Source organism: Heterobasidion irregulare (assembly GCF_000320585.1).
Source record: "Heterobasidion irregulare TC 32-1 unplaced genomic scaffold scaffold_08, whole genome shotgun sequence".
NCBI classification, from domain to species: domain Eukaryota; kingdom Fungi; phylum Basidiomycota; class Agaricomycetes; order Russulales; family Bondarzewiaceae; genus Heterobasidion; species Heterobasidion irregulare.
In genome coordinates, this window is record NW_009258204.1 from 827,969 (window position 1) to 849,808 (window position 21,840).

Genomic DNA, 21,840 nt, shown 5'->3' on the forward strand with positions numbered 1-21,840 from the left:
CGTCCCGCGCAAGCGCAGCTTCACCGCAGGCACCTCCCTCGCGACCAACGTCGAGGAAGGCATGTACGACGCGTCCAACGGCGGCATGGACCTCAGCACCCCCGCCTCGTACGACGAGGTCGAGATGGGCTACGCCGGCCTCGACCAGGGCGGCAGCCCCATCGACGGCGGCTCGAGCAGCGGCGAGCAGGAGGACCAGCTCAAGCCGCTCGACGGCCAGCGCCCGTCCTCGGCCGCGCTCCAGGCAGGCGGCATGGGCATCATCGGCAAGCCGCTCGGGACGAACAATTTTGTCACCAAGCTGTATCAGTGAGTGGTCCTCCGTCCCCCCCGCGCGTCTCGCTTCGGACACCCAACGACGAACCGGTGACTCACGCCCTGCAGAATGATCAATGATCCCAAATCCGCGCACTTCATAGCCTGGAACGATCACGGAACAAGGTCAGCGCAGTTCCCTTCCCTCGCACCCCGTTCTCCTTTCCCTGCCCCCCACCCCCCCACCCCCTTCCTCGTGCGCGGCACGCCCCCACCGGCTCATTCGCCCGCTCACGTCCCCCGTTTCTTTTTTTTTTCCCCGCCCTTCTTTTGCCTGGCGCTTTCTCTAGCTTTGTGGTCTCGAACGTCGGCGAGTTCAGCCGGAGCATCTTGGGCTCGCACTTCAAACACAACAACGTACGTCCGCTCCCTTCTGTCCGAGTGCCGTAGCGCCCACGTCCGCACGAATGATGAAACACTGATCCTCCCGCGCATCACCGTCAGTTCTCGAGCTTTGTGCGGCAGCTCAACATGTACGGATTCCATAAGATCAACCGGGTGAGCATCGCCCCCCCTCCACTCCCTGCCTCCTCCACACCACCCCCGTTTCATCATAATACATACACGCGCACCCTCATATCACTCGGATCCGTTCCGCGTGGCACCCTTGACTGACTGACGGTCCACCTGATCCCGTGGCTGACTGCGTTTCGCTTCCGGATCTCGTTCGGCATCATGCAGACGCCGCGGGCGCAGCGGACGTCGACGGACGCGCAGACGTGGGAGTTCTCGCACCACAAGTTCCTGCGGGGGCGTCCGGACCTGCTGGAGGAGATCAAGCGCAAGGCGCTGGAACCGGACCCGTCGATCAAGCACCGCGTCGAGCTGCCGGGCGAGGTGGCGGCGCAGCTGTCGCAGATGCGGGAGGAGAACCGGCGCGTGGTGAACACGCTCACGGCCGAGAAGGCCAAGTTTGAGCGGCTCGCGCTCCTGACGAAGACGCTGTACGACGTGGTGCAGAAGAGCGTCCCGGGCGGGAGTGAGTGTTGTTTTTTTTATTCTTTTTCTATTTGTTTTGTATTTCGTGTGGCCGCGGCTGGGCGGCATCGCGTCCGTCGAAGCTGCCGCAGACTTCTGTTCCTCCGATGACGTCACGTATGCTGACAGGCTGGATCTACCCTGCAGTGCCTGTGCCGTTCCCCGCCGACCTTATCGAGCCGAGCGACAGCCCGAACATCTACATTACGTCCCCAACGATGACCGTCCCCTCCCACGCCTATCCCCCGCCCTCCGGCCCGCCCTCTCACTCCATGCAGTCCCTCTCCACCGCCTCCCTCCACTCCCTCAGCCCCGGCTCTAGTCCCACTGCCCCCGACTTTCCCGCCCACATACACACCCACCCGCTGCCCCACCAACATACCCATCAGCAGCACCAGCACCCGCACCAGCACCCGCATCATCACCACCACCACTCCCACCACCACAGCCCGCACACCCTCTCGCGGCAGCACTCGTTCCAGCACCCGTACGCCGACCCCCATATGCGCTACGACGCCCCGCTCGCCACCCCGCTCCCGCCCTCGCCGGGCCCGAGCGGCGCGACGGACTTTGACGACCCCCAGGGGCGCAAGCGGCAGCGCACGGGGCCCGCAGGCTCGCTCAACATGAGCATCAGCATACCCGGGGGCATGAACGCCGGCATGCCTGGCAGCGTGGGCGTGGGCGTGGGCGTGGGCGTGGGTGTGGGCGTGGGCGTGGGCGGCGTGAACAGCGCGAATCAGGGCGAGGCGAAGCGCCTCTCGCGCGCGCGGAGCGACTCGGCCCCGCTCGGGTACGGGATCGGCTCCAACTGGGGCACGACGCGGCCGAGGAGCGGGAGCGGGCTCGCGCCAAGGCGGGAGGAGGGCGGCGGCGGGGTGCCGAGTATGGGCGGCGTCGCGAGGCTGGTGGGCGCGCCCGTCAAAGGCGAGCAGCAGCAGATGGTGCCGCTCACGCCTGGGACCAAGCCGTCGCCGGGGCCGTGAGCGGCGCGCGCTGGGGAGGGGGTGCGGGGGAGGGTGGAGGGTGGAGGAGTACGACGACGAGAAAAAAAATGTTTGGTTGTGTGGCGGTCGGGGTCGTGCTTGCTGCGTTTTTCAGGGACTGTTGCTGGTCTTGACTCGCTCGACGTTGGGTTGCTTCGATGGACGCTCTTTGCTCCTTTTTTTTTTTCTTTTCGTTTTTCGCGGGTCGCCCTGTCGCATCTCCCTCGGCGGCGTCCTCCAAAATGGTTCGAAACGGTCTACATGTCGCTTCTTGTCCGTGTCACGGCCCTGAGCCCGTCGCTGGGTCAGTGCGCACATCCTTCCTCCCCTCACCCTCACCCTCCCATGTATACGAATCGAATAGCCTTCATCTGTCCGCATCTCGCTCCTTCCATTCTTGTTCTCCCTCTGTTCCGCTTCGTCGCGTCGGTTGCCCCTTTCCCGCTTCTTTCGGTCGTTTGCTCCGTGTGCGTCCACGATTGCAAGAGGCGACACGCTCCGCGCCGTCGATCCAGGTCTCGGGCACCCAACTTTTGTCGCTCGTTTATACTCTCGGCTCGTTCGCTCGTTCGCTCGTTCGTTCGTTCTTTTTTGCGGGTTTGCTACGCTCACTGTCCTTTTCGAATTTACGTCTCTACGTACTGTCCCACCGTCCGTCTCTCTCTCTGTGCCCGGCCTGTTGTTTATCACCGATATCCCCGTGGACTATTCGATCTTTGTGCCTCTCCCCCCCCACCCTCTCCCCTCCGTTTCTTCAGGCTTTACCACCCCCCTTCACAGCTGAATCGCGACCAGGCTGTTCTCTGGCCGCTGCTCCCGCTCGTGCACGATCGCAACGACCTCCTCGGGCATCGCGTCCGGCATTCATCTCTGATCCTCCACGGACTCTGATTCCGTCCCTGGCCTGATATTGAAAGGAGAGACCGCAACCGTGAGCATGCCCAGGTCTGGCAGGGCGGCGACACATCTTTTTGGGTCCCCTTCGCTTTGCCTTCTGTATCTGCACATGGCTGCACATCCGCTACTTGTATGCACCCTTCCATGAGGACGACATTCCGCCCTTTTCGCTTCCAACAATGCGTCCTCGTGCCTCTGCGCGGCGCTCGCGATGTCGGCTCCGGCTTGGACTCGGTTCGCCTCGCGTCTGCGCCCGGGTCCCGCGCTTCGTTGCCCCCGTGTCCGAACGTCGTTTTTTTGCCGCAGTGTTTTTAGTCGCTGTTTGATTTCGCAGTTGTTGCGCCGCAGTCTGCATGTACATGTGTTGCCCACGTCCATCCCGTCCGCTTCTCGCTTGTTCGGTTTGAGGCCCCTTTTTCTTTTCTTTTCTTTTCTGTCTTCATTTTTTTTTTCATCTTCATCTTCATCGAGCTCTCGTTTCGCCACTTGTTGCAGTTGCTCTTCATACCCCTCTCACGTACGGCCGTTTTGTTCGTTCGTTCGTTCGTCGTTACCGATTCAATTCAATCCAACTCTCGACATTGACGCCCCGAACTTCGCTGTTCTTGTTCTTTTCTTCTTCGTCTCTCACTCCTCTTCAAGCTCCAAGCCCATCCAGTCCGGTTCACTTCGTCTCTCCTGCTTTTTTCACTTTGTTTGTTCGCACTTTCACACTGCTCTTTCTAGTCTCGTCTCGGTCCCGTCCACCTATTGCTTCAGTTCTTCCGTTCCGTCCTCCGTCACCTTCGTTGCTTCGCTTCGTCTCATCCTTGCCTGTTTCTTCGTCTTTCTATGTTCACGTCCATTTCCATTTCCATTTCCATTCTAGTTGTTTCATACCTTTTCTCTCTCACTTTTCTCTCACTCTCACTCTTCCTCTCACTCTCACTCTCTCACCTTTGTGCGTCATCGTGTCTCATACCGTCGCGCCGGCCCCCCGGCCCTCCCCGAGCCCCGCCGGCCCCGCCCCCACTATTAGTCCCCCTGACATACATACCTACTAGACTTGTACGATCACCCACGACCGCGACCGCGACTCGGCGTCCGCGCGGGACACCCCCGGCTTTGCCGCTCGAGGCGCGGGCGGGCGGGGCGGGGCTGCCCCGCTGAAAATTCCAGTTCTTCGCGATCGTTCGCGTTTTTTGTGCTCTCTGAGAGATGCTCGGTGCTCGGTGAGATCGTGTGTGCGCGTGCTGTCACGCAGTGAGTCATAGTACGCAAGTGCCGTGCCGCGCCGTAATCAGGCGCTGCTCTTCGAAGGAGTGTGGGAGAGAAGGGGGGGGGGTATATCTCCCGGAACTTCGCGCCTTCGTGAGTGCCATCAGAACGGCGGTTTTGTTTGGGAAACGGGGCACATGCTTCGGGCTGGCGCGCGGACGTTGGACAGCATTGGACGGACTTGGGCGCGCCGCCGGGGGATCGATCGATAAGTACTGTATGGACATATCGGTGCATCGTCGTGGCGCTTGAGCGGCGTCTGCGATCTCGGTATCCAATCTCGCGACGAGACGCTGGTCGTGTACATGTGCGGTAAATACGGTACAGGCTGTAGGGACAAGCGTGCGGGCGCGCGTTTCGGAGTCCGCGCGTTCCTGGGCGGCGGAGAGGTCGTTCGCTGGCGTCCATCGATGGTTCTTAGCTATGATGATAGACGATACTGTACGTCGTGACTCTGACTCAGGAGGGCTTCTTCGGTGCGAGTTCGTGATATGCGTCTATGTGTGTCGATGTCGATGTCGATGTGTGTATGTGTGCGCGCGCGGTGTTCGGCTGGCGGCATGATCATGTCGTGTACGCGGGTTCTCGTTGGAGGATAGTGCGACGATAGTGCTCGTGCGCCGGCATCGGTCGTTTCGCCGGCGAGCGCTGGGGGCGAGGCGCGTAGCGGTTCGGGACGCTGCTTGTGAACGCGCGGTACAGTGCCGGCACAGCGTTCAAGGGTGCGTTGATGCGGATGTGTGCACATGTGGACGCGCACGGTGTCCGTCGTCCGATGCTCAGTGGGCATTGGCGCAGTTCCGCGTAGCATCGGGATGCTGTGTGTGGCAGGATCGGACGAAGCTTAGAAGTGTGTTTGGGGTGAGGCTGTTACTGTATGAACGTATGGGTGCATGTGGCGTCGGAATCGGTACAGTAATGCGATCAAGAGGGGTTGTAAGTAGGGCGCCGATCGGCTCATCGGGTCACAGGGGCGGGACAACAGAACAGAACGAGTGTACAGAACGGGGGTGGACAGGACAGAACAGGACAGGACAGGACAGGATAGGACAGGATAGGATAGATGGGCGTTTATAGCGCGGGATGGATGGAAGGTATGAACACGGATGGGGCGCAGGTTGAGGCTGGAGAGTCGAGACTTGAGACTATGCCGCTCGATCGTTCGGCTCCGCAGGTGGGTACGACACGGCGTGCTATTACAATCAAGTGAGATCAATGATCTGTGCGTCTCGGCCGGATGCGACGCGAGATAGTGGGAGTGTAAGCGACTCAACACGTCACGATCCGTGCAAAAATGGAGGGAGCGGAATGACAACGGGAAGAGAGGAGGAGGAGTGCTGAAGTGCGAAAAATGGATGTGTGCTAAACATACCTCCGGCGCCCCACGCCAAACGGGTCCTGCCTGTCCGTGGCTCACCCCGTTTCCGTTCGTGTACCGAGGATTGGCATATGCGGACGGATGCGGGTGAGGGTGCGCCTGTGGTTGCGCCTGGTGCACGTGCGATGGCTGGTGATGGTGCTGAGGGGGGCGTGGACGGGAGAGCGGGTGCGCGTGAGGTTGGGCGTTGGGGTGATAGTGCGCGTGCTCGGCTGGTGGCGCGTGCTCGGCATAGTATGCTGGCTGGGGCTGAGGCCGCGGATACTGTGGGTCGTAGGGCGAGTAGTCGACGGGCATGTTGCCGTTCACGACCCAGACATCGAGCAGTGAGCTACGCGCGTGCGCCGATGGTCAAAGTTTCGAAACGTCTGTAGTTGGTGAGAGGAAGGGAACAGCAGTGCGAGACGGTACAAACTCGATCTCAAATTGAAGCTTTCGCTCCTTTTCAAAAGCGGCGTTGAGGGCTCTTTCGTAGTCCTCGTGCATCTGTTGAGCGCGAGCCAGGGTGAAAGCGTGAACACTGAACAAGACTCGGGAGAGCGCGTACGGCTGTTACTTGATCATAGCGTTCTCTGAGAGATTGGAACCTAGAGCGGACGGTTGACGTCAACAACCATCCGTTCGAACGAGAGCTTGGGAGCGCGCACCTGTCCTTGTAGCGGACTTGGCGGTGGACAGACTGTTGCCCGTGGGGTGTTTGCTGGGGAGGCGTTCGGTCGCGACTCTCGAGAACACGTACAGAGGCGTTGACTGTGCTCACCCTTGGGCGATCTTCATGATTGACTGCCATGAGAGGGACATCGTTTCTTGCGACGGGGGCAGGGGCTATGGGAGGATCCATGGAGAGCAGGATATGTGTAAACACGTGTAAACTCAGGACGCGGGGAATTTGTGTTCTTCGCGGTCAACCCAACTGCACTCTTGACCATCTCAGCTCCCTCGTCAAGTCGCCACGCGTCATCGGTCAATTATTATCAAGGTTTTCCCCTCTCGAGATCCCAGATCGATGAAGCTTTTTGAAGGGACAGGTGAGGGTGTCGTTCAAACGTCTCAACCTGCGCTCAGCCAGTTGTGCAGCATGCTTCAGCCCGTCGGTCACAGAAAATCTCGTTCGTTCATGGGGTAAGCAAACGCGCCCCACTGGCGAAACACCTTGGGAAGCTGATCAGAGAATGTATGCGGATGAAATCAGCTTCGCGAGGCGGGACCATCGCTCGCTCGGAACAAGAGCGAAGGACGGCAGATCTCTATTTCTGCAGCGGGCCTGACGATCCTTGGGCGGCGAAGTGAGTTCAACGAATTTTCTCCATAATCACTCTGACAGGCCAGAATAGATTGTCATCGAAAGGCTTGGTCGTCAGTCCGCCTGTCAGTGTGGAATGCTGGGGAGTGCTGATCAGGACGATGCTGTATAGGTCTTCGACGCCGAATGGATCGCAAGGAGTCTCAAACATGGGTCCGCTGGCTTTCCCAAGGCCAGCTTTGTCTTGGATGGTCCGTCCTCGTATCCCACTCTCTCTACAAATTCGGAGGCTGAGGGAGAGTGCTCCAGGGTATGCACAAGCACCGTACCCCCACGATTCATCATCACTGCTTTCACCCAATTTTGGTAACGTTCAGATTTATCCAAGTAACGATAAGTGTTCCGGTAAGGCTCTCCGGGCTGGCGACCGGAGCCCGGCGCAGGCCATAAAAAAAAGACGCGGACAAGATATAGAATTTCCTCAGGATTCTCATCGGCCGTTTAAAAAAGTCTGCTTACCTGAAGACCCACTGAATGCCCTCGACCCCTGGACTGAGACTGGGCACCGTTATAACACTCGCCGGACTGAGGAAGACTCTCGTAGATTATCAGGAGACACCACACTCGTGTCAATTGATCCTCCTGTGATTGAAGGCTCTGGTCACTTTCCCACCAAGCCGGCAACGTTCAAACCTCTTGTCAAGCATATCTCGGCGGAACCCTTGAGGCGACATGTTAGACATCTAGACCTGCGCAAGGAGCTTGCTAGGTTGCTACTCAAGAATACAAAGTGTTCTCGCTCTCGCTCACTGTTGTCTTATACGTTGCTTCGGAAAAGTATCCTGCATCCAGGCGACGAACAATCACGGGCTCTTCCATCACCCGCAAGCAACTCAATGCCGTCAAGGTCCGTAGTGTAGCATTGCAATTCTAGAGATTCTCTGTTGAGTTTGACGATGCGCTAGCTCGAAGATGGGTTTTCTAGAAATGCTCTATCACCCAACGGACGCTCCAACAATTCGCCGCTCTCGATTCGCCTCCGCTGACGTCCTGGGTGCATTGCGGGATGTTCCGGCGTTTGGGACGTCTGTATTTGAGCCAGGCTCGAGACATCTCGGGAAGAACTTCAGAGTACTGTATATCGGTGAATCAGAATAAGTTTTATGCCTGCGGTCAGCTTTTTTGAGATGAAATTGACTGAATTGCTATGGGATCGAGTAAGCATCTCGCACTGAATTAAGAAGTCTAGGAGCGCATCAATGATATATGTCGATGGAGAGTCCTGTCACTCCGAGCTCGAGGTGACAAGTCGCCGTTGCGACTTAATAGCTGACCGAACGACCCTTTTCAATTCTATCAAGCATCCTTCCAGTCGCGGGTAAGTTTGCTCCTGCCCCATACTCCTTCGCTCATGGATCATCCTACAGGTCAGACCCGCATTGTCAAGGCTCTTGTCGCATTGCAAGACACGGTGCGCGCAAAGGACCAACTTGTACACATATTCGAGAGGCAGATTGTCCAGCTCACTGCTGACTCCTCATCCTGGCGGAATCGCTATGCTGCACTGAAGCACGCCTACGTGATAACGAAGCAACGTTACGATGCGCTACTGAAAACTGCGGAGGTATCGGAACGGGACAACACGGCGTTGAGACAGGACGCGGCCACACAACAAGACCACTGTGTCGCCACATTGCAGAAGGAGGATGCGTTGGAGATACTGCGAAAATCTCACACCCGATTGCAGGCGGAGAGGGCAGCTTTGCAACAGCGGCTCGCACAAAAAGAGCGGGACTTGGGTTCTGCAAACGCATCTCTGCAAAAGGAGTACGACGCCGTAAAGCAGACTTTGGAGTCCCGGGACCGCGAGCTTCAGAGATTGTATTCGGCGCTCGCTGAGAGAAACCGGGAGAGGACTCTGGAGAGAGAACCAATTCAGGTGCCGACATTATTCTACGCGCACTGCGATATCTCCCAGCGAGGCCCTCAATGGGAGAAACATGCGAGCAGGCGTCTCGAAGGTGAGAGCGCGCGGATGAATGAAGGTATGCAAGAAAGTCGGCCAGGATCGAATGACTGGCAGCCGAACTCGTTCCTCGAGACGATCTTGAACACAGGTATGTCTGCTGTCTTTTTGGCCTTCCCTCAGTCATTCGTCTCACTGAGATGCTAGTCGCCCAGCAAGAGTATGATGAACCGATGCAGGGCATCGAGACTATCGTAGAACCTACACACCCTGAAGAGCAGGAGCCCATCGTAGAGTCAACGGTGTTGGATATCTCCGAATACAATCCTGTGGCTAGGGAGGCGACTCCTGCAGTCTCTGCGTGTGGGTAGATTCTAAATCCAAACTTGCGAGTGCTAGACTCTTGACTTCGATACAACGTATTAGATGGTGAAACATCTTCTTATGGTGTCATATTCGACATCGGTGAACCGCCTCTCATTCAAAATGACGGCCATTCTCTTCTTTTCCACGATGAAGATGCAAACGGCTCTTCAGAGCGTGACGAGCCGACATTGTTGATTCCTCCATCCATTGAGCCAAGTCTCACGTCGACCCAGACCGTCGACATCCCAACACCTTCGCCGTCACTATCACACAATGATACCGATTCGGAAGAGGAGTCAGATCTAGACGGCGACGAACTCGTCAGCCAGTCAGATGGGTCTTATTCAGGTGTGTGGCCACCTCCTTTATTTCACCTTCTCGAAAGAATGACGAAAAAACGTCGGCATGCTTCTGCAGATGGAGAGGGATTGTATGTTCGTCAGCATATCGACCGCCAGTTTGAACATAGAGACTTTAGCATGTCGCAGAGTCCTACCATCAGCTCGGCGTCTCTCGCGAGCACGCTAGTTCCCCTACGAAAATTGGAACAATTTCCTAGGCCTGGTAAGTGTTACGTGCTTTGATGCCGCTTGAAGCTAATTGTGTGCCAGGCTTGGGAAAAGCGCATGGAGAGAGTCATTCATCAGGTTCGTCCAGACATTCTGCTAGTTCGCCAGGCAGGGGAAAGCGTGGCGAAAAGAGCAATTGGCCAGCTTCATCTACATCCTTTGTCAGTGTCCCTGCACCGAGGAATGGTTTGTCCGGGATCAAGATCAAACTTCCTGTACAACACCTATCTTGAGACTTACTACGCAGAGACCATGTTGAGCTGCATGAAATATACATGTTGACCGTTGGTGTTTGATATGTATTGCTTTACCTGACCGTGTTGATACATGAGTTGATTCCACTTGGAGAAGAAATGTTTTTTTGTTCTCGAGTGCCGGAGGTTGTCGTGGGAAACCGGGACTGACGCCCCATTGTTTGCGCTCGCCAAACGAAGAGGAGCATCATCACCAGCGGGTCTGCTTGTCACTCTATCTTTTCTCATCATAAATGGCCTCTAGAGTTGCTCTCAATACCCTTAGGGCTTCCGGTAAGCTTTATTTTCTCTTTGTTCGAATCATTTTTGTGGAGGTCTTATCAAAAATGGCAACCTGCAGCCTCGCGCGTTCGTCCCCAAACGGTCGTAGCCTCCCAGCTCATGCATGCGTACGTCCTCCCTGCTGCGCAGAGATTTCGACAGTGATTGAACAGATGCTGGCATCTGGTGATGATTTAGTCGGGCTATGTCGAGCCAGCAGCCACCCGCCGAGCGCGCGTCGGAGGTCATCAACAAACTCCCTTCATCCCCCAACCTCATCACCAAGACTGGCACCGCAATCCTCGGTAGCGGTCTCATTGCCGCCGCCATCTCCCAGGAGCTGTATGTCATGAACGAGGAGACCGTCATCGCCGTCGGGTATCTCATCCTCTTCACTTACATTGCGAAGGTATGTGCTCCGTGTCATCGTATCCCCAATGTCTTCGCTGCGAGCAAATTGCGAAATTGCTGCTAGACGTCACGGTGAAACGCACAGGTGCTCACACGTACTATTGCATAGATCATCCGGACGCCGTACAAGGAATGGGCAGAGGGGCACATCAACCGCATCAAGGGCGTCCTCGACAGCTCGCGTGCTGAGCACACCCAGGCCGTCAAGGACCGCATCGAGTCCGTCAATCAGATGAAGGACGTTGTATCCCTGACTGAGGGCCTTTTCGCTGTATCCAAGGTGTGTCTTTCCCTGGGTGGCAAATACACGTGCCAGCATCTACATGACGCCTTAGGAGACGGCCAAGCTCGAGTCCGAGATCTTTGTCCAACGTCAACGCGTTGCCCTCGCGTCAGAGATCAAGACCGTTCTCGACAGCTGGGTGCGATACGAGCAGCAGGAGAAGGAGCAGGAGCAGGCCCAACTTGTCAAGTCGGTTGTGGATAATGTGCTCAAGAATCTCAGCGACGAGAAGACGCAGAAGGACATGCTCATCTGGGCCGTTTCTGAGGTAGAGCGTAAGTGTTCATGCTCTCCCCAACCTTGATTGCAAAAGTTCTAATATTCCCTGATTTGACAGAGCTTGTCAAGAACAAGGCCATCTAAGTTGCTTCAACCTGGGGTTAAAACGTAGAATAGACTGAGCTGAGGCCACTTTATCGAAGTCGAAAGACATCTGTCAGGGCTGGAAGTCAACTTGTCAACCTTTAGCCTACAAATCCCCCCTACTATTCTCCGGAGTAGTTTTTCACGCACCGAGGTCGTGTAAGTTTGTAAGGCCTGTGGCAGTGAGAGTGTCTTCAAATCCAACTTTGTTGAGAATGTCATGGACCTACATCGGTGAACAGTGTCAACACGAAGATCACCTCGGAAGTGATTAGCCGAGCCGTGACGACGCGTGCAAGACGTGAACGCGCCGCGCGCCGAACTCTTCCACAGACCTCCGTCTTCACCCTCTGCGCCAACAGTCAATCCGCCAACGACAACTTCCAGGAAACTGTTATATTTACATCTCATTCACTGGACACAATAGTGGCTCAACATGGACGGGGATCTCATCAAGCTTGTTAACAAGCTTCAGGACACCTTCTCTAACCTCGGTGAGTGAAATAGGCTGCCACGGCTTTACCTTCGTTGCCTTGATGCTCAAACGGAAGTGTAGGTGGCGAGTTAGATATGCCGCAGCTGGCGGTTGTGCGTATAATTCATCCCCTCAGACGTATGGCGTCGTGTAACAGTTATGTGCGTCGGCATGCAGGTTGGTAGCCAGTCTGCAGGAAAGTCCAGTGTGCTCGAGAAGTGCGTGAGGAAATTCTTTGAGATTGACCCTCAATTCATAAAGCCCTGGACAGTATCGTGGGCAGGGACTTCCTCCCTCGTGGTCAAGGCATTGTCACTCGTCGGCCGCTTGTCCTCCAGCTCATCCATACGCCCGTGCCCGAGACAGCCCCAGGGGCGCCAGAGCCGACATACACTGAATGGGGCCAGTTTCTACACCTTGATAAACGTTTCACCGACTTCAATGAGATACGGAAGGAGATCGAGCAGGAGACGTTTCGCGTTGCAGGGCAGAACAAGGGAATCAGTAAACTTCCCATCAACCTCCGGATATACAGCCCGAACGTGCTGGACTTGACGCTCGTAGACTTACCGGGATTGACAAAGGTGCGTAGCTTGGTCTAGGTTCAAGGGAAGCTGTATGTATAAATGGTGCCTGGCAGATACCGGTGGGCGATCAACCTTCAGACATCGAGCGTCAGATTCGCGGCCTCGTCTTGGATTATATCTCGAAACCCAATTGGTGCTCAGGTCTGCTCTGTTCATCCGGCTATTTCTTACTGACGCCCCCGCAGTGTGATCCTTGCGGTATCCGCAGCCAACGTCGATCTTGCTAACTCGGAATCTCTCAAACTGGCGCGCTCGGTAGACCCACAATGCCGTAGGACGATCGGAATTCTCACGAAACTCGACCTCATGGATGCAGGGACGAACGCGCTTGATATTCTCACAGGCCGCGTCTATCCGTTGAAATTAGGCTTCATTGGCGTTGTGAATCGTAGTCAGCAGGACATCAACGTGGAGAAGAGTATGAAGGATGCCATCGACAGCGAGTCGGAGTTCTTCCAGAATCATTCCGCATACAGGAACATCGCACACAAGAATGGAACCAGATATCTAGCAAAGACGCTGAATCAGGTATGGATATCCGGAAGCTATCCGTGCTGCGAGTTGTATTTGGGGTGCTAAAAACCGGTCTGAACAAGGTTCTTTTGACCCATATTCGGGACAAGCTCCCAGATATGAAAGCCCGGCTGAACACTTTGATGGGTCAAGCACAGCAAGAGCTCAATTCGTTTGGTGATGCTGCTATCTACGGTGATAGAAATCAAGTTAGATGCTCTATTTTTATAGCTGGAACAAATTGCTGATCGGGCTCACTTTCTTAGCAAGGCGCACTGATCCTCCGCCTCATGACACAGTTCGCGCGGGATTTCGTGTCTTCTATTGAAGGAACCAATGTTGATATTTCAACCAAGGAGCTCTCTGGTGGCGCTCGGATCTACTATATTTTCAACGACATCTTTGGCAGTGCCTTAGCATCCATCGATGCCACTCAAAACCTAGAGAATCAGGATATCCGGACAGCTATCCGAAATTCGACAGGACCACGACCCAGCCTGTTCGTTCCTGAACTCGCCTTCGATTTGCTAGTAAAGCCCCAGATAAAGCTGCTCGAGGCACCATGCCTCCGGTGTGTGGAACTGGTTTACGAGGAGCTCGTCAAGATCTGTCATAATTGCACAAGCCTTGTGAGCGGTTTCCTATCCCATCCACATTGAGCATGTGATCCAATATAGCATTTCAGGAATTACAACGTTTCCCTCGTTTGCATGCCCAGCTGATTGAGGTTGTGTCCGAGCTTTTGCGGGAACGCCTCGGGCCTACGTCGGAGTATGCTCAGAGTCTGATTGAAATTCAACAAGCATACATCAACGTCAACCACCCTGCGTTCATATCTGGAAGCGCAAGCGCTGCTCAGACGTCTCTTACTCCGCCTCAAAAACAAATCCTCCCGCCAAGGGTGCGTTCCAACAAGCGCTAGCTATCTTCGTTTTGTTGCTCATGTTCTTGTTCGCTATCAGCCGACCTCTGCGGAGCCTGCTATCAATGGCACATCCACAATAGACGATGAGCAGGACGAGTCTACCGAGGATGCATCCAGTGTCAATGGGAACTCCCGAGATGGTCGCTCTGTCTCATCCTCCTTGCACGATCGTTCACGCACAACCGCAACGTCTTCTGCATCGACCCTTGGAAAGTCGTCAAAGTCACATCACCGCCATTCAGACGTGCATTCTCACCGACCATCAAGCGCAAACACGCAGCCGGGAACGTCCCCGGCATCTGCCAAGGAAACCTTCCTCAATTACTTTTTTGGCCAGAACGGACCCGGACCCATGTCTGAGGCCACTTTTGACAGGCCGTCAATGGGGCAGGTGGTCTCGTCAGGACGAGATGTTTCAGGATCCGACGCCTCGTTACAGTCAGGCCTCCTGGCTGGAAAGCGGGACGGGAATACTGCGGCATTTGATATGAAGAGCCTTGGGAAACACATTGAGGCTGTGGGTTACTCTTCTTCATCCTCCCATAAATGTTTTCTGACCTCGAGCGCCGAGCAGGTTTCATCTGACGGCGGCACGCACCTGACGATGCGCGAAGAGATGGAGACCAACCTCATTCGATCACTGATCGCCTCGTATTTCTCCATCGTGCGGCAAAGCATCCAGGACCTCATACCCAAGGCTGTCATGCACTTCCTCGTGAACCATACGTCACAACACGTGCAGAATCGTCTTGTCTCGGCCTTGTACCGGCCGGACCTTTTTTCAGACCTGTTGAACGAGGACGAGACCTTGGTAGCGGAACGAGCACGGGTCAAGGCACTGCTAGACGCATACAAGGACGCGTTCAAGATCCTTTCAGAGGTCGGGTTGAAATCCACATAGAGAACAGACGTAGTGCTGGCCCGCTTTACGTGCTGTGACTGTGATCTTTGTTCAAACACGATGTGCACAGCTTTTGCGTCCCTTATGATTTGACTACAAATTGCCCGATGCTGCTAGAGGTGAACGTTAAATGTTAAGCTTACGGCCGAGGACAGACCAGATACAACAAACGAAGTCTATGCGAATACAAATACCGTAACAAACCATGAAGTAATGTACTGCAGCCAATGACAGAAAATCCCATTATTATATCGTGCTCGTGCAAGCCAGTGCTCACTAAGCTCATGTAGTCATTCAGGTGTCCAAAATTGTATGTTCGTCCTACGGCTCAGGTGATGTTGGTTGCCCCTTGACTGCAATCCATTTCTCAGCAGCCATGGTTTGCCCTTCAGGGGTGGCGCTTTCGTTACCCGGGCGCTCAGACTCTCCTTCCGAAGTCACGCTGTCCTCGGCGTCCGCCTCGTTCGCGGCGGCCTCTGAGTCTTCCTCCTCGGAAGAGCTATCATCATCGTCAGGACTGCTTGTCTCAATCGAGTACGTGGTACTTGGAGCATCGGTGGTCGCAACAGGCGGTGGCGGCATTATTACGTCAGTGCTGACGGGAGGAGGTGCGTCAGGACGCCCGGCGTTTCTCGCCTTCTTTCGTGCTTCTTTTTTATCAAGTCTCTATGTTTTGGGGCGTGGTCAGTGCGGGACTTGTTGAGACATCATACGTGCACTTACTTCTTTAGCAAGGGCTTCTTCTTTCTGGAGACAACAACGATACGTCAGGCTACATCGATCTCTAAACAGCACTGATGATCCTTACTTCTTTGGCTTCGCGTTCCTCCTTCTGTAATAGGGAAAGACATCATAAAAATACTCATAAGAGACTTGCTATGCACACGAACCTCCTTGCGAGCCTGCTCTTCGGCCTTGACGTAGTGTGCGATTAGGGGGTCAATTATCCGGAGGTAAGAAATGATGTCGTACCTCCTTCTTTTCTTTGGCCTCACGCTGGAGTCATGGATCAGGATACGGCGTTAGGGAGCACAAACAGGCAGGCTAACCTCTTCCTTCTCACGCTTTAGTCTGATGCGCGTCTCACGCTCTTGGAGTATCCTGAGGATGCCATCAAGTTCCCCGTGATGCGGAGGGTCAAAAATTCAAACATACCATTCTGCCACTTCGTCAACACATTCGCGTGGCCGCGTTTTGTTCTTCAAAAGATATCCTTGGAGACTAGCGACCTGTGTAGGGGGCGTGAGTTCAGATAAGCCTCAAAACGGGATAGGTCCACTTACGCTCATTTCGTCATCAGGAATCGCATCTGCAAAGCGCTTGGCAAGTTCAGAAATCTCTGCCTCTTCAAGTAATGGAACTGCATGTGAAGACTGCTTCCGCTTGGGGATTGGGAGGTTTCTCTGCGAGCTGTCTTGCGGCGAAGAAGTTTCTCCTGAAGGCGTGGCAGTGGGCTTAGACGGGAAGAAGCACTTGAAAATGCCCTCCGCTTGCCACCTAGTGGCGTTCTTGAAGTTAACCCATACATCCATTCGTCCTGGGCGACTAAGTGCGGGATCTAGTCGTTCAATATGATTGGTCGTCGCAAAAAGCAACCTGAATTTCCTTGAATAACCCGGATTCCATATATGTGGCTGATTAAGAGACTCACCGGCCTTCTGCAGCTGCGACACCATCAAGACTGTTCAGTAGTCCACTCAAACTGAGAGTGGATCCGTCGTTGGTCTCTGTTGCGGTTTTCGCAGTAGCAGCGGGCGCGCCCGTGGAGGTCGAGTCTCTGCTGACGGAGCGAGTGAATGCAGCATCCAAGTCCTCCAAAAGCAAAATACATCTGTGCGGAACAAGTCACGACTTGGAATTGAGGAGGACGGTCACATGACGTACCTTGACGGGACATTCCCCATTAGGGTTGTCAACGTGTTATCACTCATACTGATTTGTGTCAGCAACGTGCTCATCAGCGGCTAAAGTTGCTCACCCTTTCGAAGACAGACTGACGACATAGATGTCGAGGCCGAGCTCACCAGCCATGGAATGAATGAGGGACGTCTTCCCACTAATCGCGAACTGTCAATCATCATTCACAAATCGGGGAAGGCGACTTGCCTGCCTGGCACACCATGCAACAAGTACCCTCGACGGAACGGGATACCTATCAGAAATTTAGAGCGGGATGACGTAGGTGGATAGCGTCTTCCTACCTCTTTCAGCGTACCTAGGCCGAACTCGACTCAATCATCATGTAACGTTCAGATTTAATAGAACACACCAGTCCTCCGAACGTAAGAAGTCCTTGCAATCCGCCAGAAGCATCTCCTTTACGGCGGGCTCAAGCACGATAGAGCTCATCGGCCGCTTTTGGCGTGCTCCATTCCACCTCCAACAACCGTACGTCCTGCAGGTGGGGCGCGATCGGTCCGTGATCATAAAATACCTATCCGGAGATAGTACTTACGTGTCTGCCATGAAAATGTGCACACGATGTTCTGCGTCCTTCTCGTACTCACGCTTCGCCTCTAGGACCAGCCTCTTGAGAATGTCGTTATTCCGAGCAACGACACTGATCTCATGTTGATGACGACACGTAATACCGTGGTAGCCGGAACGCACCTTATTTTCAAGGCAGAATAGTGGCCATATTCCTGGAATCTCTTCGTCCGGGTTATCTGAGGATGTGTGAGGACAACTGAATTAGGTAAGGTACGCCCCGCACTCACACGTAGCCAGTGTCCACGGTAATAGATGGTATGCGTCGTGTCTGTGAAACTCGAATGAAGCGCTGATTGATTTGTTTGCGAGGTGCCACTCACCAAGACTAGGCATGAACGCCACCTTGCGCTTCCGACGCCCATGCACAAGTTCATCATCTTCATCCCCATCAACCTCTTCCTCTTCCAAATCGCCGGTCGTCGATTGTGTGAGCCCATTTCGGCCAATTGTACGCGTGGTGATTTCGAATTCTCGGCTGCGACCCCATGCTGGTTGCTGAGGTACCATCTTTAGAGTTCGAAGGGATGATATCGGAAGTTTCATCACGGACCTTGGAAAGCCAATGCATCAACCTGCGGCAAGTCAGCTCATGCCCAGTGAAACGAAGCACCTATGACTCACCAATCATATGGGTAGTCCTCTTGACTGAAGTGCGCGGTGAGAAAGAACGCTGCAGGGCCACCGTTAGCGAGGACGGCTCGTTCGAATGCGACCGCGACGCACAATCGACGAAACCACTCCATGCAGAAACGGATGCTCGCCGAGCTGTTTCGACAGTTCCTCCGATGACGACCAACTTCTACTCAAGATATGCCAGTCAGTCATCATGTATATGCAAGGATACTCGGAGTGGCGTGCACGCACCAATGTATCTTGCAGAGAATTGCCTGACCCCATGAGGGGAGAGAGCGCGCTTTTAAAGAATTCCATTGGGGTTCCAATGTCAGCGTAAGTGGGAGGAAAAATGCGGGGGAGAACAGAAAACCGTGGAGGGAAGCGGGGGCAGACATTTTATATACGCGGGATACAGCCGTGCCTCATGTAAGATAACCTAGAGTTTGGCCATGCAACCGGAATACGGGAGCACTTACATATGGTGAGCGGTTGACCATCATTCGATAAGACAGGGAAAGGCTCCCTTCGAATACATGTACATTAATATTTGTGGTCGGTATCAGATCGATACACGCCTTAGGGCACTGGGCAAAGGCCGGCGCATCCCAGAAAGTTAAATAGGCATACAACTGTATCTACCCATAGACATCTGTGGCAATAACGATGATGGGCCCGACCAGCCAATGGAGATGAGCGTGACATTTTAGATGTTTGATGCACGATTTCGCGTGTCGGAGCATCACGGGCCAATAAAGGGGTAGTGTAACAACTCTCCGACCCGCTAACAACGCAAGGCATGCTTGCGGTTGGTTTCCTGCCTGAATAGGGGCAATGCGTGCAACTCGTGGTCCTTCATACAGCACGTTCGACTCATAGATGCCTCCTGGTGGTGGATTTGCAAAAGACAGTTCCATCACCGTCCTTTGACGAGCTGGCAGCCGACGCGTCACGACGGACTGTTGCTGAAAGTCCGATGGCGAGACTTATGGGGAACTAAACCGTTGAGCTAAGGGTAAATAAGTATCCGAAGCCCGAGGGACAGGATACTTACGCCACCTTCCCTGGTACTAGGCGACAGGCTCCCACTCTCAGACTGGTCCCAGGCTCGCCCATTTGGGGCCTAGACGCACCGGCCCATGGGCAAAAGCGGACGCGGACGAAAAGAGTGCGCGGCCGCGTGTGCTTTGGGTGGGCGCATTCGGCTCTCGCCTTGTCCTATGGGAACGTCTAGGGCACAAGGACGCCCGTGGATTCGCCTGAACTACACGTAACACCACCACCACGATCCAATAAACCCGTAGTCGGTCCGTGATGCGGCGCACAGAGTGATCTGCAGTTCCGTTCAGCTGCAAATTCTCCAAATGAGGCGTGCACGTTGTGATAATTTTGACTGATCTTGAACTCCGACATTAGTTGTACCGTCCGTCACGCAAGAGACGATCGCATGACGTTGCTCGAAACCTGTGATGTTACTGACGAGGAAAGCCAGGAGATGATGGTCGCAAGACAAAGCGATACATCCACGCGGTGAGACGACACATGCCCCTCGCCCGCTGTCGATGTCGGATCGTACAATCGAGCGTCCTTGGTGGGTGAACGTTGGACGTTGACCGATAGCGTGAACATGGGTAGCAAATAGCTGTCCAAGGATAATGGAAGCAGCTTTTGGATCTGCTCGTCCCCGCGGACAAAGTAGACGCAAACATCCGATTCCAGCAGACAATCGTCAATCTCACACAGCAGAAAAATCCTATCATTGGAGCCCTTTCCAAGTATCGGAATGCGTGATTGCGCTGCTTACGACTGTTCGAGGAACGGTTTCACCTGTATAGGCAGCTTACGCGGAAGATGTCTGCTCATGGGGACTGAAAGACGGAGCATGGGTAGGGGATAGCCAATCGATGGGGGTCAGAAGGCGCAAGCACCGTGCGTAGCTATGCACGGTTGAATATCGAATAGCACTTGCCTCGCGGGTCCATTTGCGTCCAAATGATTCATGCGTAACATAAGTTTGCAGCACCTAGCGAACTCTGTTACGACTATTTCATAACGAGCCGTTCGCCGTCGTAACAAACTGATAAAACTAGCCCGCACCTATGGATTCGCCAATACAAGGAATGCTCAAAGCCCTATTATGGCGATGCCATTGATTGCAGGCACGTATCCGTCCGACTTGAATACGCGAACGATTCACATACCACAAGAGCAGCATACCAGAACTGCGGCAATATATATAAGCGTCTTCTGTACTTCCGTACTTACATCCGATCAAAACGCCCAGCGTATGCACGGGCAAAAAATGAACGGCGAAGTACACGTTCGCATACGGCACCATTCAACGTGCTATATGCACAAAAAAAATATTTGACCGCGACGAAGGAGTCTATTCTCGGGAGTCGCTCACCTGACATGAAACGACCGAGTTACGAAGTCCTCGTGACGACTTCTCTCGGCACGGGAACAACAAGGCAGGGCTCCACCGCTGTACTCATACACGAGAGGATACGCCACATCTTGAGGTAACATCGAAAGCAGGAGTGCGACGATCAAGTCAAAATGACCACCGGTAGACCATTGGAACATCAGACCTGACAGCGTCCTGAACTATCAAGGAAGCTTTCAGCCTTCGCGATCCGCCTATAGATCACTAAGATAATCGGGTATGCTCATCGAGCTCATCGAGACGCCTTCACGATGGCTCTAAGTATGGATATCTATGATACAAAGTCACGCATGAAGTGCTGCAAACAAATAATTTAGTCCGGAAGATTGCGTTGATACAGAAAAAGGACCTCGCCTGACAAGCAAAGAACGCTTGATCAGTCCCTTCTCATATTCCCCATCTCCATATCTTCCCCGTCGGGCATCTCGGTCGCGATGATCAGCCCTTCGGTCATCTCTCTCTTTACACAGAGCTGCTCTGCGACGATGATTGTCAACGCAGAACCAGACATCATGACGGCCCAGAAAAAGAGCGATGTCGGTATTGCGGCGGAGTAGTATGTTGTGAGAACTAGATGGTTGAATAAGAGCGTAAGGGAAAAATCTAGGACGAGGCGTGGTCGGCGGATTATGGCGTATAGATAATATATGCTATAGACACAGTTATAACATGCTAAGAGAGAAGGAAGTAATGCAACACACTCTGCTCCAGATGCCAGCATCCAACAAAGGGCAATTATCCAACCTCGCCATGAATCTGAATGCTCGTCCATTCCAGCAAACCATGCAGCTTCTGCGACTTTCTTGCCTCCACTCCAAGCACCAGTGAACGAATTCCAGCGGTCCTCGCCGTGTAGTCGTCGAAAGCTGGGCCTACCGGCCATCTCCCGCCAATCCATCAACATACCTTGAACATATGAATGGTTGGAAACACGCAGATAGGTGGAAGAGGTATGATGCACTCACCCACGTTGGCACTTCCACCTTCATATTCGAGTGACGTTGGTTCCGCAAGAACAGCCAATAGTGGTGGTATTAATGTCGCAAGCGTCAAATAATGAAGACATTGCATGACGACAATCTAATGTATTGCTATCAGCTGTTGAAACTATGAAACCATGATTAAGACATTCTTGTGAGATGAGCAGTAAGGGATCCCAGTTGAGTGTTTTCTGGGGAGCCATTGTTTTATGGGCTATCAATGGCGCGTCTGAGCAGAATAAATCCGGGTGTATGGTTTGGCCACGGCTCAGAGTCTAGAGGAATGTAATACGCGAGGATAGCAGGCGCGTCGGCAAGTATGCTGGCAGGAGGGTTGTGGTGGGGAAGTCACAATTCTCACGCTTGCCATCACTGTTACACTAT

At 54.1% G+C, this 21,840-nt stretch overlaps 7 protein-coding genes across 7 annotated transcripts; 3 read left to right on the plus strand and 4 right to left on the minus strand.

The window, feature by feature from the left end:
• Window positions 1–382: 382 nt before the first annotated feature.
• On the plus strand, window positions 383–1,101 carry HETIRDRAFT_244333 (uncharacterized protein; the record flags this gene model as incomplete). The annotated part of the gene is made up of 4 exons (XM_009550832.1): window positions 383–441; window positions 606–672; window positions 760–813; window positions 997–1,101. Coding segments are annotated over 4 exons (285 nt in total), but the record flags the coding sequence as incomplete, so codon positions are not given.
• Window positions 1,102–4,229: 3,128 nt separating this feature from the next.
• Window positions 4,230–5,223, minus strand: HETIRDRAFT_453400 (uncharacterized protein; the record flags this gene model as incomplete). Its single annotated transcript, XM_009550833.1, has 3 exons — window positions 4,230–4,522; window positions 4,594–4,830; window positions 4,893–5,223. 3 exons carry the CDS (start codon window positions 5,221–5,223, stop codon window positions 4,230–4,232), a joined length of 861 nt encoding a protein of 286 aa, XP_009549128.1.
• A 487-nt stretch (window positions 5,224–5,710) lies between these two features.
• HETIRDRAFT_453401 (uncharacterized protein) lies at window positions 5,711–6,652 on the minus strand (the record flags this gene model as incomplete). Its single annotated transcript, XM_009550834.1, has 6 exons — window positions 5,711–5,770; window positions 5,851–6,142; window positions 6,227–6,297; window positions 6,359–6,398; window positions 6,459–6,511; window positions 6,572–6,652. 6 exons carry the CDS (start codon window positions 6,650–6,652, stop codon window positions 5,711–5,713), a joined length of 597 nt encoding a protein of 198 aa, XP_009549129.1.
• A 237-nt stretch (window positions 6,653–6,889) lies between these two features.
• HETIRDRAFT_428632 (uncharacterized protein) lies at window positions 6,890–10,188 on the plus strand (the record flags this gene model as incomplete). Its single annotated transcript, XM_009550835.1, has 13 exons — window positions 6,890–6,933; window positions 6,981–7,097; window positions 7,146–7,179; window positions 7,227–7,364; window positions 7,432–7,823; window positions 7,907–7,961; window positions 8,040–8,226; window positions 8,482–9,171; window positions 9,204–9,383; window positions 9,447–9,734; window positions 9,804–9,950; window positions 9,998–10,033; window positions 10,064–10,188. 13 exons carry the CDS (start codon window positions 6,890–6,892, stop codon window positions 10,186–10,188), a joined length of 2,433 nt encoding a protein of 810 aa, XP_009549130.1.
• A 254-nt stretch (window positions 10,189–10,442) lies between these two features.
• On the plus strand, window positions 10,443–11,747 carry HETIRDRAFT_147326 (mitochondrial F1F0-ATP synthase, subunit B/ATP4; the record flags this gene model as incomplete). The annotated part of the gene is made up of 6 exons (XM_009550836.1): window positions 10,443–10,482; window positions 10,550–10,598; window positions 10,669–10,879; window positions 10,991–11,161; window positions 11,217–11,439; window positions 11,502–11,747. The coding sequence occupies 6 exons, from the start codon at window positions 10,443–10,445 to the stop codon at window positions 11,525–11,527; spliced, it is 720 nt and encodes a 239-aa protein (XP_009549131.1). The 3' UTR covers window positions 11,528–11,747.
• Window positions 11,748–15,249: 3,502 nt separating this feature from the next.
• Window positions 15,250–18,357, minus strand: HETIRDRAFT_155952 (AAA ATPase; the record flags this gene model as incomplete). The annotated part of the gene is made up of 19 exons (XM_009550837.1): window positions 18,283–18,357; window positions 18,142–18,217; window positions 18,040–18,088; window positions 17,969–17,990; window positions 17,739–17,913; window positions 17,646–17,686; window positions 17,539–17,594; window positions 17,384–17,488; window positions 17,198–17,323; window positions 17,130–17,143; window positions 17,035–17,080; window positions 16,907–16,984; window positions 16,813–16,860; window positions 16,580–16,759; window positions 16,212–16,524; window positions 16,084–16,157; window positions 15,978–16,029; window positions 15,901–15,924; window positions 15,250–15,594 (listed from the first exon to the last, which is right to left on the minus strand). Exons 1-19 carry the CDS (start codon window positions 18,346–18,348, stop codon window positions 15,250–15,252), a joined length of 1,890 nt encoding a protein of 629 aa, XP_009549132.1. The 5' UTR covers window positions 18,349–18,357.
• A 2,495-nt stretch (window positions 18,358–20,852) lies between these two features.
• Window positions 20,853–21,659, minus strand: HETIRDRAFT_323913 (uncharacterized protein; the record flags this gene model as incomplete). The annotated part of the gene is made up of 4 exons (XM_009550838.1): window positions 20,853–21,126; window positions 21,178–21,382; window positions 21,442–21,556; window positions 21,585–21,659. The coding sequence occupies 4 exons, from the start codon at window positions 21,657–21,659 to the stop codon at window positions 20,853–20,855; spliced, it is 669 nt and encodes a 222-aa protein (XP_009549133.1).
• Window positions 21,660–21,840: the final 181 nt, after the last annotated feature.